At 42.0% G+C, this 17,780-nt stretch overlaps 1 protein-coding gene across 3 annotated transcripts in view; it reads right to left on the reverse strand.

The window, feature by feature from the left end:
• Nucleotides 1-17,780, reverse strand: part of MDC1 (mediator of DNA damage checkpoint 1) — a 48,096-nt gene that overhangs the window by 14,698 nt on the left and 15,618 nt on the right. For all 3 annotated transcript variants that reach the window (XM_073641763.1, XM_073641764.1, XM_073641765.1), the window contains exons 5-14: nt 14,978-16,707; nt 14,351-14,416; nt 13,813-13,890; nt 13,607-13,651; nt 10,841-11,629; nt 9,543-9,589; nt 7,424-9,304; nt 6,415-6,573; nt 6,101-6,283; nt 5,765-5,890 (exon numbers count right to left, since the gene is read on the reverse strand). In XM_073641763.1, coding sequence (XP_073497864.1) covers nt 5,765-5,890; nt 6,101-6,283; nt 6,415-6,573; nt 7,424-9,304; nt 9,543-9,589; nt 10,841-11,629; nt 13,607-13,651; nt 13,813-13,890; nt 14,351-14,416; nt 14,978-16,707 — 5,104 coding nt within the window. The remainder of the gene's footprint in view (nt 1-5,764; nt 5,891-6,100; nt 6,284-6,414; nt 6,574-7,423; nt 9,305-9,542; nt 9,590-10,840; nt 11,630-13,606; nt 13,652-13,812; nt 13,891-14,350; nt 14,417-14,977; nt 16,708-17,780) is intronic.

Consider the following 17,780-nt stretch of genomic DNA (forward strand, 5'->3'; position numbering starts at 1 on the left):
TTCCAGCGCAGTCTGCAAAGGCTTCCCGGGTGTTCCCATGACGACCCGATGTCGTCATGACAACATCCGGGCCACCAGAGAGCAGGAAGATTGCTTGGGCATGCGCAGTGCATCTCCAAGCAATCTTCACACTGTGCACTTCTGACAGCCTGCATGGCATAGGGATGGTGCTTCATTCCTGTGCCATGCAGGCGATCAGAAAAAAAAAAAGTGAAAGTCCCAGAGTGGGACAAAGTAATAAAGTGTATAAACTGTGTGAAAGTGGAAAAAAATAAATAAATAAATAAAAAAAAAAAAAAATAATACACCAAAAATAAAAATATAATGTACCCATCAATAAATATTATTATAAAAAAACAAAAAAAACAAAACAATAAAAGTACACATATTTGTTATCGCCGCGTCCGGAACAACCTGACCTATAAAACTGTCCCACTAGTTAACCCCTTCAGTGAACACAGTAAAAAAAAAAATGAAGCAAAAAACAATGCTTTATCACCATACCGCCAAACAAAAAGTGGAACAACACGCGATCAAAAAGACGCATATAAATAAAAATGATACCGCTGAAAACGTCATCTCGTCCCGCAAAAAACAAGCCGCCATACAGCTCCATCAGCCGAAAAATAAAAAAGTTATAGCTCTCAGAATAAAGCTATGCTAAAAAATATTTTTTTCTATAAAATAGCTTTTATTGTGTATAAGCGCCAAAACAGAGAAAAATGATACAAATGTGGTACCGCTGTAAACGTACTGACCCGAAGAATAAAGCTACCTCATCAATTTTACCACACGCGGAACAGAATAAAAAAAAAAAAAAAAAAAACAATTCCTGAATTGTTGGTTTTTGTTTATTCTGCCTCCCAAAAATCGGAATAGAAAGCGATCAAAAAATGTCACGTGCCTGAAAATGGCACCAATAACAACGTCAAGTCATCCCGCAAAAAAAGAGCCGTCCCATGACTGTCTGCCAAAATCTGGAAAAATTATAGCTCTCAAAATATGGCGATGCAAAAACTAGATTTTACAAAAAATGCATCTTTTAGTGTGTGACAGCTGTCAGTCATAAAAACCCCATATGATTCTGGCATTGCTGTAATCACACCGACCCGAAGAATAAAGTCGTCTAATCACTTATACCGCACAAGGAACGGCGTCAAAAATAAACTCTTGGGCTAGGGTTAGGGCTGGGTTTGGGGCTAGAGTTGTGCTGGGGCTAGGGTTGTGCTGGGGCTAGGGTTGTGCTGGGGCTAGGGCTGGGGTTGGGATTTTTTTCAAAAAGTAAGAAAAAAAGATGATGATATGGCGACTAGTGTTGAGAGCAAGTGCTCGCTACTTGAGTTTGCATCGGGTGCTCTGGTATGCATTGAGTATCATGGGTATTTGAGTGACATGCTAGAGTCTCTGCCCCATATGCTTCGCGGCCAAAAAACTTTACGGGGATTGCCTGCCATGCACGAGCGATCCCCGCATGTTTTTTTTTGGGTGTCTAATAACCGTGAAACATGCGGAGCAGGGACTCGAGCATGTCACTCGAGCACACGCTGTACATGGTGCATACCTGAGTACCCAATGCAAACTCAAGTAGCGAGCACTTGCGCTCAAGAATAACATTCAATATGATGACCTAATGTAAACAAATTCTGTGCCGTACCTCTGGGTTCAAAATGTTCACTATACACCTTAATAAAATCCTTGAGGGGTATAGTTTCCAAAATGGAGACACTTGTGGGGGAGCTCCACTGTTTAGGCACATCACGGGCTCTCCAAACGCGACATGGTGTCCGCTAACAAATTGAATGGAAAATCGGCTCAAATTGTTAGCGGACGCCATGTTGCGTTTGGAGAGCCCCTGTGTGCCCAAACATTGGAGCTCCCCCACAAGTGACCCCATTTTGGAAACTAGACCCCCCAAGGCACCTATCTAGATGCATAGTGAGCACTTGGAACCCCTAGGTGCTTCACAAATTGATTCGTAAAAATGAAAAAGTGTTTTTTTTTTTCACTTTTTCATTTTTACGAATCAATTTGTGAAGCACCTGGGGGTACCAAGTGCTCACTATGCATCTATAAAGGTGCCTCGGGGGGTCTAGTTTCCAAAATGGGGTCACTTGTGGGGAAGCTCCAATGTTTGGGCACACAGGGGCTCTCCAAACACAACATGGCGTCCGCTAATTATTCAAGCAAATTTTACAATCAAAAAGTCAAATGGCGCTCCTTCCCTTCCGAGCCCTGCCGTGCGCCCAGTGTTTTTTCCCCAAATATTGGGTATCTGCGTGCCCAGGGGAAATTGCACAACAAATTTTGGGGTCCATTTTTTCTTGTTACCCCTGTGAAAATAAAAAAAATTGGGTCTAAAGTAACATTTTTGTGAAAAAAGTTAAATGTTCATTTTTTTCTTTCACATTCAAAAAATTCCTGTGAAGCACCTGAAGGGTTAATAAAGTTCTTGAATGTGGTTTTGAGCACCTTGAGGGGTGCAGTTTTTAGAATGGTGTCACTTTTGGGTATTTTCTGTCATAAAGACCTCTCAAAGTGACTTCAAATGTGATGTGGTCCCTAAAAAAATGTTTTTGTAAATTTTGTTGGAAAAATGAGAAATCGCTGGTCAACTTTTAACCCTTATAAAAAAAATAAAAATTGGGGTTCCAAAATTGTGCTGATGTAAAGTAGACATGTGGGAAATGTTATTTATTAACTCTTTTGTGTGACACATCGCTCTGATTTCAGGGCTTAAAAATTCAAATTTTGAAAATTGCAAAATTTTCGCCAAATTTCTGTTTTTTTCACAAATAAACGCAAGTGATATCGAAGAAATTTTTCCACAATCATGAAGTACAATATGTCACGAAAAAACAATCTCAGAATCAGGGGGATCCGTTGAAGCGTTCCAGAGTAATTACCTCATAAAGTGACAGTGGTCAGAATTGTAAAAATTGGCCCGGTCATTAACGTGCAAACCACCCGCGGGGCTTAAGGGGTTAACCTCTCCCTACCTAATACACAATCTCTCCCTCCCTGTACCCTAGCTTTGTTGTGTCTCTACAGCTCTGAAAAGAGCTATTTTTGGTGGTATTATGGAGCTAGTGAGCGGCTCCTTTAAAATGTCCCTGCTTGAGTATCTCTACCTCCCTACTCTACACTGAACTAATATACACTGCAGGTAGCTCTTAAAAGGGCTTTCGGTTTTATCAAGAGGCCTAAACACTCTCCCTAGCAGCTCCGCGATCTCTCCCTATGCTTATAGAACGCAGGTTCCGGACGCAATGTGCAAAAAATGTCGGCAGCAGGGCTTAAATAGACCCTATGACGCTGGACGGCCAGCCAATCACAGTAGTGCCACAACCAAGATGTCAGTGGCATTACTGTGATTGGTTAAGAAGCCCAGCATGTTTAGTGGCTGCAAAGGAGGCGCCAAAACTGCAGGGCGGGACATCCGAATATAGCGAAGCGAGTACACAAATACTCGCAATATAATAAGTAACCCGAACACCATACTATCCGTGCGAATAGTAACGAATACACTCGCTCATCACTACTGCTTAGCCATAGGGCAAGACTCGGGAGGGACAGAGTGCTATTTGACTCTTGGGAGAACAAATTATTGTAGAATAGTTTGCAGACTCCACATACAGAGGCCCTAAGTGCTAGAAAAGCAGTATCCCACCTCAAGTGACCCCATTTTGGAAATTATACCCCTTTGGTATAGGTGTAGTGATTTTGACTCCATGGGTATTTTCCAGAAACAAGCAGCAGTGGATGTTGCTGAGTGAAAATTGCAAACTGCTGCTGTAGTGGCCAGTACGTTGTAGTGACCAGTACATTATGCCCAGCTCATGCTTCTGAAGACATGCACCCGTAAATTAGGCGGGCTCTCATCGCTACAGAAATGCCAAACATGTGGACCCTAAATGTGGTTTAGGCACTCTGTGGGGCTCTGGAGGGAGGGAGCATTTGGATTTGGGAGCACAAAAGTAGCTGAATTTCTTTTGGGGGGCAAGGGCCATTTCGCTTTTCCAGAGCCTTTGTGCTACCAGTAACATGGAAGCCCCTATATTTTCGTTAACAGATGATGGACCTGAGTGGGGACTTTCTTTTTTGTGGATCAAGTTGAAGTTTTTATTGGGAACATTTTACATAACATTTTGGATCACATTTATCCGGTGCTCTACGCTGAGCACTTGCATCTCGGTTTCCATCTAAATCTCCAATTGACGTAATTCAGATGAAACCCTCAAGGGATCCATTCACTATAATGAAGCAGCAGTTACTCTGGACTCTGTCTGACCTCTGTTCAGAGGTGTCCTTTTCAGATGTGCACAAAAGTGTGGCCAACAGCACTTTTATGCATGCCTAAAAAAAAAATCACACAGGTCAGCCTGCGTCCACGGTGCCTCCATCTGCATCGTCACAGGGAATCTTCCACTGGGGGATATCCGTCTGAATCACGCATTTCAGAAATTTACATGGAAACCCCAGTGTAAGGGCTCAGAGCAGAGCGCAGGATAAATGTGAGCCGAGCCTTACTGCGATCTTTGGGTGGCAGAATGAACAAATCAGCAGCAGGTGAAGAATTGGTTTTATTCATTTATTAAGCCCTTCCTCGTGTGTTATAAGTGATTAGGTAACTTTATTCTTCGGGTCGAAGCGATTACAGTGATACCACATTTATATTGCTTATGTTTTGTCACTTTTTACACAATAAAAACCATTTTATAGAAAAAAAAAAATGTTTTTGCATTGCTTTGTTCTGAGAGCTATAACTTTCTTTTATTTTTCCACTGAGAGCTGTATGGAGTTTTGTTTTTTTGCGGGACAAGGACGTTTTTAGCGATACCATTTTTATTTTCATTTGTTTTTTTTATGGCATTTTATTTCACTCCTTGTTTGGCAGTATGATGAAAAAGCATAATTTTTTGTTCCGTTTTTAATTTTTTTACGGTGTGCGCAGAAGGAGTTAACTAGTGTAACAGCTTTATAGATCGGGTTGTTTCAGACGCGGCGATGCCAAATGTGTACCATTCTTGTTTTTTGCATAAATATATGGATTTATTGGTTTAATATTTTTTTGTATTTATTTTGTGATTTTTTTTAATAGTTTGAAAACATTTTTAAACTTTTTTTTTTTTTTTTTAACTTAGTCCCTGCATGAGACTTCAATTTTTATATTTTTCTGATCACTGGTCTCATGCAATGCAATAGACATGTATTGCATTGCACGAAACCTGACAGTTTTACACTGGCAGATCTCCTGTTAGACTCAGCTGCTGGCTGAGCCTAGCAGGCCACCGTACATGGCAGACCTGCAGGTCATCATGTGACCTCTGGCTGCCATGACAATGCCAGATCTTATCACGGGGGCGTTGGAAAGGTGAGTGGACGACTACATCTCCCTGCCTTCTAAATGCCGCTAACACTATGGATCGTGGCTTCTACAAGAAGGGGTTAACATCACTGGGACCTGATCCAATCAGGTCCTGATGTTACCTGTCAGAGCTGTCGCTCTGTAACGGAATCGCAGCGCTTGCAGGACCCTGGGGGTACTGAGCGCGGCGAGACCGCCGACCGTTCATAAACATCGGCGCTGCACAGAGCCCAGCAAGCGCCGCAGTTTATGTACAGTGGGCGATCGGGAAGAGGTTAATGATTGTGCTTTGAGAGTCATTGTGTAGTTCAGACATATCAGAACCTATTGAGTTTCTTTTGTTTTAAATATGCAAGAGTACTTATGGCCTGCAACCAGCTGAAAAACAAGTTTGGGTACCTCTAAAAGTGGACGCTTCTTCGCTTTTTGCAAAGATTGTGACAACATGAAGTTGAAGATTTTCTCCTGTTCTTTATCTTTAACGAGAAATCCAGTTGGGGACAAGAAGCATCTGCTCTTCTTACACTGCAAAGAAAATTCAAGATTAAAGAGAGGATTATCCACTACTTTTAAGCTAAAAAGAATCAAAACAGAGCAGCAGAACCTGGAAGCAGCCACAAAACAGTGACGATCTGCTCTGTACAAGGTTTACATCTGGCCACCACTGGAGCTGCTGGACCCTACTAATCGGACATTGATGACTTATACTAAAGGAGAAGAGCAACACATTAGTACCTTATCTATCCAGTCCAGTGTGACAATGGGGATACCCCTTGCGAGGGCACAGAGAAACTTCACAGTTCTTCGGACCCGATCAGTTACTAGGTGGGTACATTCAAACACAGATTCTGCAATCTCTCCACCCAAAGAGAGGATCACCTCCTCACCTTCTGTATCTACAACACCTGTGAACAGAATCTGTTGGAGGAATATAAACATCAGTGGCGGAAAAAAATATGGATGAATGTGTAATCAATTAAGTATAAAACATGGACATATCAGGATTAGAAACCATATAAAAGATCATGACAACTACAGTCGAGGCAAACCTTAGGAGCAGATCCCGACTGAGCAACATACGGACTGGTAACAGCGACTGAGGTGGATGTTCTGTTGGTGCGTCGAGGAGTTCTGGCCTCTGGTGTGGTACTTAATGCAGAACGTTGGCGGGTGCCTCGAGATGGGGATGGATCAGGTGGGGGGATTTCCTGTAATGTACAACATACAGACATAAGACAGCTTCAGAGCAGTGGGAGCAGGCATAGAGCCTCGGATGCAGGGCTGTGGAGTCGGAGTCTGTGTCCATTTTGGTGGAGTCTGAGTCAGTATAAAATGAACCAACCAACTCCTAATAAATTGGGTTCATTAATTCAATGCAGGATGTGCTGTAAATGTTTTCATAAGAAGTTGGGAAAGTTATAAATGTCTGTTCTATTCCTGATCTAAGAATTTAGTTTTTCAGTTAAGATGAATCTGTGCTGCACTTTTGGTACATGCTCAGTAGGGAGGCAGTGCTGTGGAGTCAGTCGTAAGTCAGGGAAATTGAGGAGTCGGAGGTTTGGCTTACAGACTCCACAGCCCAGCTTGGACTTGACAGGTTCCTTTTAAAGGGTTTCCAAAAATATTTTTTTTTTTCCCAACTTATGAATTTGCGCTAGGTTAAAATAATAAAAAGTGCTGCTTCTCACCCCCCTTTACAGCTCCTGCAACACCTGTTCACCATTGCTCTGGGCTTTATTTTGCAGCAGTGATGTCACATCTAAAGTGCATGTTACCACTGCAGCCAATCACTTAGCTCAGTTGCTTCGCCAATGTAGACGACACAATCGACTGAGCTCCGTGATAAGCTGCAGCAGTCACTTGCGCAGTAGATCTGACATCACTGCTGCAGCTTGTAACCAAATACTAAAGTACCAGCGGGTTACAGCTTTTTTTTTTTTTATTTTATTTTTTTAAATTATTTTAACCTAGGGCAAGCTATACCGAGAAACCCCATTTCATCCCAGAAACTTTCTGCCCCATTAAAGGTTTTTCCAGATAAGCACCATTTCCGCTTACCTTTACAGTCTGCAAATTTTCAGATTCTGAAATCAGCTTTCTTGGCCTTCCTTTTCGACTTTTTGGTGTTTCTATCATTCCTAACTCTTCTTGTTCATCTTCCTTATCAGATTTCTTCCTCTTCACTTCTTCTGCCTTTGTTGCTTGTCCTCGCTTTCTTGAAGAAACTGGGGTAGAAACCTGAGGTATATCTTCTTTTTTAGCAGCTAATCTACCTCTCCCAACTGCAGGCTGCAAATTCTCCTGAGGGGACAGTTTGCTGCTCTCATCTGCGGTCTTATTCACTTCTAACTCTTCATGCGACTCTCGGCTTTCATTAGAAGTCTTCGGTCGTGCCCTTGTCGATCTTTCAGCCTTGGAGTTGTCCTCAGTCTGTTTTGACTCTTTTTCATCATCTTTGAGATTTTTTCTAGTTTTTCGCGTGGTCTTTTTTTCAACTTCTTCTTTGACTTCATGAAAACTTTCCTCAACTGTTTCTTCAAACTTTGCCTCTTCCTTGGAGTCCTCTTTAGTCTTCTTAGGCTTTTTATTTTGATCTTCTTGCAATTTCACAACCTCTTCTTCCTTTGAGAGTCTCCTTGTTCTTCTGGAGGTGGTTTCCTTTACCATTTCTTCTTTCACCATACTGACTTCTCGATTTTCTCTTCTAGTTCGTCTGAATGTTTGAGAATCGCTGATTGAGGTTTCCTGTTCTTCCTTCAGATTCTTCTGTGTTCTCCTTGATGTTCTAACTACTGCATGATCTTCAATTGTAACATCTTCTTCTGGTTTTACAGTTTCCTCCTTTGATTTATTTCTGCTTCTTTTCGGCATTTTATTACGTTCTGGCATATCCGCTTGGTTTTCTTGTTTATTTTCTTTATTTTTCGGTTCAGTATTTTTCACACTTGCACTACTCCTGGTTTTCCTCTCGACCTCTTGAATGTGTTCAGGTTCTTCTTTAGTTTCCTCCTCCTTCAGACTCCTCCGTGTTCTTCTTGATTTTTTATTCCCAGAAGTTGTATCAGGTGGACAGACTTCTTCAACCTTCTTGCTTTCTTCTGATGTACTTTCTGGGGTGTCCTCACCTTTGTCCGATTCTGGAGGCTTAACACGAGATTTCCGAGTCGCTTTTCTTCCTTGACTTTCTTCTGTTATCTTCTCTGACTGTTTCCTCTCATCCTTCTCCTGAATTATCTGAAGTGCTTTATTTTCATCTTGGTCTTTCTCAGCGATATCAACAGACTGTACTTCATTCTTCAGCCTCACAGCAACTTGTCTTTTGTTTTTTGCCGGTCTCTTATTTTTATTGGCGTGTTGTGAATCCTTATCATTGGACTCTATTGTTTCATTAACAGATGACGATGTAGATGCCTCTGGGCATGAGATTTTCTTGTTCTCCAAAAAAGCTTGATCGCAGGACTCCTTGGAAGTTGGCACTACCTCGATACCTTTGTTGTCATTTTCGGTGAAACTCATCTCCTCAGGAGGATTTACTGGTAGGATTTCTGTAGCAAGACTCTCCTTAACCTCCTCAATTTTGGAAGCAGACTGCTCAGGTTCCTCTTCACCAATTACTTTTTTTGCACTCTTTCTAGAAATTTTCTTCCTACCACGCTGCTCATTAATTCCTGTGGCTGATGGTTCAGCCTCTGAGGAATTCTTTCTGGTTCTCTTTCGAGAAGTTGTTGAGTCAGGAACTTCTTCCTTTGCTGTAGTTTCGACCTGCGATTCTGCAGTTCTCCTCCCTCCTCGTCTTCTCGCTCCGTTCTCTGTTTGCACCACTTTTATCTCTGGCTCAGAAGGTTGTGGTTCACCTGCACTCTGTTCATCCAGTTCCTCCCTTCGTGAACCAGGGCTTACAGAAGCTTTTTCTGGCTGCTCTTCCTTTTCTGGCGGAGTCTGCTGACCAAACACAGAGGAGATAAATGACAAGTGCAATGTCTCGTTTATTTTACGCAGCATGGAGAGAAATTCAACTTGCAACTAGGAAGTTTGTTTGAAAAGTTTGCACTGAGCAGAAATATAATGTGCAATTTCGCAACAGAGCAACTCTTCGCAAAATTGGATAGAAGTGAGGAAACATAGGAAAGAGAGGTTACCAAACTTCTGTTTTTATGTAGCATAAGGATTTACTCACCTGAATGTTCTTTTCAGGTTCTTCTTTTTTCTTACTTCTGCTTAGACCTGTGATACATAAAAGCATTATTCAACAAATAAAGAAAAAAGAAAATCCATTGTATTTTTTTAATGTGCTGAATGTATTGAACAGTATAAACAGTTTGAGGCACTTATACAAGAAAATGTACTGAAAAAAAATTACATTATAAAAGCGGATGTTACTTCCTCGCAGCCATGGGAAGAAGCATTGTGATGTTCACATGACATGTTATTAAAGCATTACCCCAGTGAAAAATAAAAACTTTACAACACTCTTAGGTCTTTTAAGCAGTAGAAAAGCTGTGCCGTTTATGCTTCAGTCTTCTTCATTGTAAATGATCAGATGGAAGCTGTTATGAATGTTTGCCATGTTAAAATGGAGCTGCAACTTGGTCACAGTCAGTGTTTTTACCCTTCCTTCATGTTATTACACAATATGAATCAGCACTGAGGCTGCTGTAATAAGTCTGTAATTACTGGTTATGTAAGGCTAGGTTTACACTGCATCTGTGAACTTTTCCAACAGTATATATCGAGAGCTTTTCCCAATGTATAAAGTAATGTTGAATGGGCCCATACACAAGACAGAGGCCAAAAGTGTGTCCTTCCACCCCACATTTTTGCTTTCCTATACATAAGACTACTGCAAAGAAAAGTATACTGTGCAGTGTTTGTTTTTTTTCCCCAGAGGGTCCTTATGGTGGATGATTGTCTCAATAGCCATTCCGACTTTGGCTACTCACAGGCTTATATCTCCCGACATTGGCCACAAATATAGTGTGGACCTAGCTTAAGATATTCAGGTTCTTTTACTTATATCGCTATATGCACCTGATGCTGACATCAGCAGGGAGAAAGCAAAGGGCAGGAGTAATGCAAGACTATATTGACATACATGGAGCGTGACACCTACAAGTAAATGAAGCTACCAAACTGCAACGGGCAAACTGATTGTTATTTATTGACCTGCTCAGAAAACATTTAGGAAGCATTCAATCGGACATAATAAGATCTGCAGTTAAGTGGTCATATAGTTTATCACCCTCAGTAATGGACTCCCCTTTAGCATTTAATATGAATGACTGCCAGCCTGACACCTCAGTACAGTGGGTGAATGTTAGCATGGGCTCTGAAGTCATAAGCTGTGGCTACCTGTATGCCAGATGTCCTTATAAATAGGTGGCATTATAGAAGACATTTTGTTAATTCACATGAATTTGAGCAACCAGGAAATGATCATGGTCCCTTGATAACTTCAATCCGATCATGACCACTAACCTCTCCTTGAAGACTGCTTCCTGTTGCCTGCAGTAGACATCTCTGGAGTTACTTCCTCTGCAGCAGTAACGCTTGGCTCTACCGCCTGCGTGTTTTCGTCTGCTGTTGCATCTTTACGTACGCTGGCAGTGTGACTGGCATCATCCCCTGCAGTTTCATCTGACAGACTGCAAGCTTGTGTGGTACCATTATCTGAATCTGGGATGTCGAGACTGTAAGCCTGAGTGGCATCATTATCTGTGGCCTGTGTATCTTCATCATCTCGCGGCTTCTCTATAGTCTCCGCTGGTACGTTAGATTCCTGATTATCTTTATCTGTTGGGATAAGAGTCTGCGCTGGAGGTTCCTGTACTGTTGGACCTTCATATAACTGTGTGGCTTCAAGCTCCAGTTTCAGGGATTGCTCTTCAGTTCTGGTTGCATTTTCTGTTTCATTGCCTCCTTCCAGATCTGCAGATTCTCCTCCATGCTGGAGGCCTTCCATCCAGACTGAAGCTGGAACCTCTCTCTTAAGATGCAGCCACGTACCAGTCTCTTGAGAAGCTCTGTCAGACAAGCACTGGGAGACTGGTTGTGTAGCATCCAGAGACATGGTTTCACTAGACAATTTTTGGACGTCCTTTTCAGATTCTTCCTCACCGCTTGAGGACTGGATAGTTTCATTTACACGTCTTTCCACTGGTTCTGGAGTCCCTTGGACACTTGGTCCTACTGATTCAGCATCAGTACAAAAAAGTTGCGTTTCAGCTATTGCATCCTCGTCGATTTCATCATCATCAGATGTATTCACTGACAAAGAAAACAAAAGTCAATGTCAAACTAAATCTGTAATAATAAATATGCAGGAATTTAAGCCGAGCTGGGAACTGACATAGACAAACTGGAGCAAGTTCAGAGAAGAGCGACCAGAATGGTGACTGGTCTGCAAACCATGTCCTATGAGGAACGGTTGCAGGATTTGGGAATGTTTAGCTTGCAAAAAAGAAGACTGAGAGGAGACTTAATAGCTGTCTACAAATATGTCAAGGGCTGTCACATTGTAGAAGGATCATCTTTATTCTCATTTGCACAAGGAAAGACTAGAAGCAATGGGATGAAACTAAATGGGAGGAGACACAGATTAGATATTAGAAAAAACTTTTTGACAGTGAGGGTGATCAATGAGTGGAACAGGCTGCCACGAGAGGTGGTGAGTTCCCCTTCAATGGAAGTCTTCAAACAGAGGCTGGACAGACATCTGTCTGAGATGATCTAGTGAATCCTGCTTTGAGCAGGGGGTTGGACCAGATGACCCAGGAGGTCCCTTCCAACTCTACCATTCTATGATTCTATGATTCTATGGTGCCCCATTAAACATTTCCTGTGCATGAACAGTTGTATTAAATGCCTTCTATGGCATTTACTACATTTTTATCCATACACGCCATTCTTATCTTTATGCAACTTTTACTACGGCATCACAAGTAGTTTTATTGTGTGCCAGATCAGTTTTTGCCAACCACACCACTCTTGCCTGTATTTTCACAAGTGACCAGCAGAGGGTACACTGTGTTGATGTGCAGTTGCCAGTCCCCTTTTTCATCGGCATCGCTGTAGGCTATGGATAAGCCATGCTAGGGACAATCTAGTGCAACATCTTAGTCCTACGCCAGGTCCGTCTGCTGGCATCTTCAGTCATCTGCAGGGCGTCATTCACTATGCAATTATAAATAGCAAACAATTCTACATATGGAACCCACAATAAACCGTGACCTGTTTGACCCATCCCTGTGTAAGAGTTGCTGCCACAAATAGGCACTATCCATGCTTCCTAGACAAAAATTATAACATGCATGAATAGAATGGATGCACAATAGATTACAAAATAAAAAAATAAAAATAAAAGGACCGATAAACATATTCTAAGGAAATATGCAGAATAATGTGGTCTAGATCAGGCGTGTTCTTCACTGGTTTTAGAAAACTCATAGTATTCCACTTAAACAATTTTGAGCTAGAGACTCCATCGCAATACCCATCGTATTTGCTGGGCCAAAATAGTGGCGCATGCATATTAAAAGGTGTTTCCCTGTTTGGAAAAACCCTGTCATCTGGGAACAGTTCCCAGTAGCGCTGCAGACAATCAGTGAATTCAGCGCCTTGTGTCGTTAACTTGGGCAAAGCCACTGGGCTCACTGTTCAGCTGCAGTGCTGTTGATGTGGAGTCAGCGCTGTAGATAACAGTTACCGGGAGACACAGTGGAGACTCAGCGCTGGACCCAAGGAGGGTGAGCAAAGGACAGTTTGTGAGATTTTTTTGTTTTTTAAACTACAGCCGGGGCCAGGGTGTTTTTGCAAAACCAAAAAAACCCTTTAAAGCTACGTTCCCACGTTAATGAGCATTTGATATTGCAGATTTTCTCCACCATTTCTGCATTTATTAGGAGACGTGTGATTTTTTCATAGCTTATTTTTCCCATGTGTTTTTATGCTACGGTTTATCTTTTTTTTTTTTGATCGGTCGTGTTTTAAATAAAGCTGCTCTGTTTTTGATGCCTCTTGATACTTGGCTTTGACAAAACTTTATTAATATAATCAATTGCGGATTACATGAGTTGTTTTTTTTTTTGTTTTGTTTTTTTGGGGCGTGCGGTTTTCCGCATCTGATGCAATTCTATACCGAAAAGCCACACACAAAACTCAGAGACAGACATGTTGTGGATTTTCAAAACACACAAGTCTGGTTACACATAGTAAAAAAGTAATAAATAAAAAAGTTGTACTTACCGGTCACTGATGAAATTTGAAGCACCCCTATGGGATCAGCAGGACCTGCTCATATAAAAGGAAAATTAATAAATCCCTGCTAACCACCAGGGCAAAGTTATTTGTGTAATCTCAATGTTCAGCAGCAAAATTAATAGGGTCGAAATTGAGTAGCAGGAGGATAAGCAGAACACGGACAGAAGACCGGCTTACTGCAAGACACTCACGTTTAAATGGATCCGGCTCTGCCCACGTGGAACTGAATATAAACGCCTGTGTCGCCTCCTCCTCTTCCTCCTCGGAAACTGCAGATTACAAGAGAATGGAGACATTCATCACTCTATGTAAAGGCAATACTCACATTAGTAAGCAATTTTCTATTGTTTCATTACATCCAAAGAAAGTCTCATTATAAAAAAAAAAAGAAAAAAGATACCGTTTTGTGTCTACAGCGCCTATGCAAATCAATGGCAACAGACTACAAACAAACCCAGTGTCATACAATACTTCCTTATATCTTCTTCCTCCTAGGAGGTGGGACATGAACATGGATAACACATGAGGGGAGGATCCGACTACACGGCTTGTAGTCAGACTATGGAGACATGTACGGAGCTTTGCACATTAGCGATTGAAAGAAAAAGGCCATAGGATTTTTTATTTTATTTTTTTTTAAACCTACATGCCTTCTTTTAGAAGCACTGAAGCATCAAAAAAAGTTGGTTGCAGTGGAGGATAAAGCCAATGTTATACAGATGGTGATACCTTGCAAGTCTGACTCTTCTTGCGGCTCCAAGTAGCTTTGTGTGGCCATAGTTTCTAAATCAATACCTGTCATAGAAAGAGAAAGAAACATAGATCTTAAAAAGTAAAAAAGGAAAGAGAAAAAGGGCAAAGAAAGGAAACGGGCAAGATGGACCTGAGCCCAAATGGTAAAGCTGAATTCTGGTCAATCCTGAAAAGCGTGGTCGTTTTAAATTGACTTATGAAAAGCATCTTCACTATCACAAAATGTTTCATGAAGCATAAGCAGGTTAAATACTGTATCAATAACCAAGTAGTCGGTAAAGTTCCCTATATACAATTGATACAAGTATATATTTACAGAAACATGAAGAGTTAAACTAGTGGGCGAAGTGTGCAGGGAGCTATACCGTGATCCTGCCAATCAGCTAATTGTAAGCTCGGAAGTAAGGGAAGCCCTTTCCGCCTACATCTCTCTATGAATCAGTATTGCTGTGATCTCCATCAACGATGCCAAGAACCTCAGACAATGAAGGTTCCCGCAAGCTAATCAGTCGCCTGGCACAGAATCCCTCACCTTGCCCAAATCTCAAATCTGGATGTCAGCCTATTGCATCCACCACTGGTTTACCGACATTAGAAACTTACTTTCAGATTCTGACTTCAGAGTCTCGTCATCTTCCATATTGAATTCGGCAGGAACGACCTTAGTTTTTTCAGTAGAAGTTCCACGTACTGCAGCGATTTCATTGACTGAAGGTACCGTGGCGTCCTCCTGAATGCTATCGGCGTCCTCGTTGTCTTCTTCGGCCTGTGCGCTTTCCTGTCTGGATACAACAGATGATCCACCACCCTCTTTCACATCTGTGTCACTATCCAGGTGAGGTTCAGCGGCCTCCTTAGTGCCATCAGTGAGAGGAGTAGTTTCGGGTTCTACTTTCTCCAACAATGGTGCAACATGTAATGCTGCATCATCATCTGTGTCAGTATCCACATGGAGAGCAGCGGCCGTCACTACATCACTTAGAGCAGTCTTGTCTTTTGGTTCAACAGTTGAGGCTTTTTCCAAGGTTGCACTTGACCCCTGAGGGTTTGGTTCATCTTCATCAACATCGGTGTCGCTATCCACACCTGAGGTCTTCTCGGCCTTTGGGCTTCCAGTTGTGGAGTCTTCTGGTCCCTTTGTCACATTTCTACTGGGGATGTCGACCTCTTCATCCACGTCTGTGTCGCTGTCCACGTTGAATGCATCTTTTGCTTTCTCTTTCGGGGACACAGGTTGAGCTTCCTTCACGTCTGCAGTGGACACATCTTCCTCTACATCAGTGTCACTGTCCAGGTGGAAACCCGCTTTTTTCTCTTCTTCCTGATTGTCTTTGTTCTCAGCTGGCTTGGGTAGGTCATCATCAGTGTCGCTGTCAATACCAAGCACAGCGGTTTCTTCAGTTTTACTAGGTTCATCCATCATTTTTTCCACTCCATCATTACTCGTAGGCTCTATTACATTCTGATCACCCTCGACATCAGTATCGCTGTCCAAGTCTTCTTTAGTCAGTTGTACTCTTGCATCGTTGACAGATTTCTCAGTATCTACGACTTGAGGAGGTTCGGCTTTCTCCAAGTTTGATCCTGTAGTTGCGGGTTCATCATAGTCAACGTCTGTGTCGCTATCCATGTAGAAAGCAGCTTCATGTGGTCCCGAGGGTCTACCGTTGCCGTCTTCTGTTGTGTTGGTTTGGATTTCTGAGGTCACATCTTTCCCAGACATGGTTGCACCATTTTCTTTAGTGTTTGCGTCACTGTCTAAGCCAACATTATCTTCTTTTTTCTTTAAGTCTGTGCTTAAAAGTTTATGCTGCCCAAGGGCGTCAATTTCGGGATTTAAATCCATTGGATCCTCCTGAATGATCTCATTTCTTGAAGATGTCACGGTATCTTCTTGAACACATGAACTACAGGCTGGCACACTTTCAGAGAATGACTTCTTTATGGCATCATCTTGCATTATACTTGCCCTCTCCTGCTCAGCCTCCAGCTTGTCATCTACTGTCTCTACACAAGGTTCAAGCGTGCCACCAAACAGGGGCTCCACCTTCCTCCCCACTACATGTTTTGCTTTACCTTCGTTGGTATCGTCTACAGCCAATCTCAATTTGATTTTGCTATCTGTCGGTTTCTCGGATTCCTTTTCTTCTTGGTCTACGGTTGTCAATGTCTTTCCCTCGTGTTTGGACTGATCTTTAAGAACAGAGGGTGTGGAGATATTCTGCGAAGAGGGTACGAAAGAGCTTCTTCTTGACGTGTCCATATCACTATCACATTTTAGGTTTAGTGAAGGAAGATGTGGCTCTGATGTGGATGTATCATTTTCCTCATCGCTAGGAAAAATAAAAATGAAATAAACAATCATTACAGCTTACAATAACTACCAAGAAAAAAAATGTGTCTCAGTGATATCTTCGACTACAAAAGAAAGGATACTGTGCGCTGGAAGTACGTGCCAGTAGAGCACAGCGTAGACACAAGATTTCGATGCTCATAGCAGCAAAGTAGTGGAGCTGAGCAGACGTCTATCAAGATCATAGGGGTGGCGCGGGGCAGGGAAAAATATAGAGAATTGGTGCATTTGTAGCATCATTTCCATGAGAGCCGCAATGTCAATTTTTTACTTAAAGGGGCGTTTCAGAGAAAATATACTTTAAAAGATCCGTCCGAGGACCATAGCTGGAAAAGAAAGTCAGCCTAGTTTTACCCAGCATCGCTGCAGGTGACTGACAAGTCTCTCGCTTTGATTGAGAACTATCAATCAACCGAAATAACACTGGGAAAAGCCAGCTAAGGGCCGCAGACTAGTTTAGTTTTTTGCTATGGTCCCAGACTGGATCTTTAACCCCCATCTTCTCCACCCAGGAGGTTGCTACTGCTCTGGTGGAGTGAGCCCTCAACCCCTCAGGTATTTCCTTATCCCCTGAAGAGTAGGTGAGGGCGATGGCCTCTCTAATACACCTCGCAATCGTAGATTTTGAAGCTTTACAACCTTTCCTAGCCCCCTGATGGCATATGAATAGGGAACTATCTTTCCTAAAACTGTGTGAAACCTCCAGGTAACCCCTTTACAAGCCAAGGTGGTTTGCACGTGAATGACCAGGCCAATTTTTACAATTCTGACCACTGTCACTTTATGAGGTAATTACTCTGGAACGCTTCAACGGATCCCCCTGATTCTGAGATTGTTTTTTCGTGACATATTGTACTTCATGATTGTGGTAAAATTTCTTCGATATCACTTGCGTTTATTTGTGAAAAAAAAACGGAAATTTGGCGAAAATTTTGCAATTTTCAAAATTTGAATTTTTATGCCCTTAAATCAGAGAGATATGTCACACAAAATAGTTAATAAATAACATTTCCCACATGTTTACTTTACATCAGCACAATTTTGGAACAAATT

Source organism: Phyllobates terribilis, unplaced genomic scaffold, assembly GCF_046119375.1.
Source record: "Phyllobates terribilis strain yellow unplaced genomic scaffold, ASM4611937v1 Scaffold_7__3_contigs__length_470593459, whole genome shotgun sequence".
Classification (NCBI taxonomy): Eukaryota; Metazoa; Chordata; class Amphibia; order Anura; family Dendrobatidae; genus Phyllobates; species Phyllobates terribilis.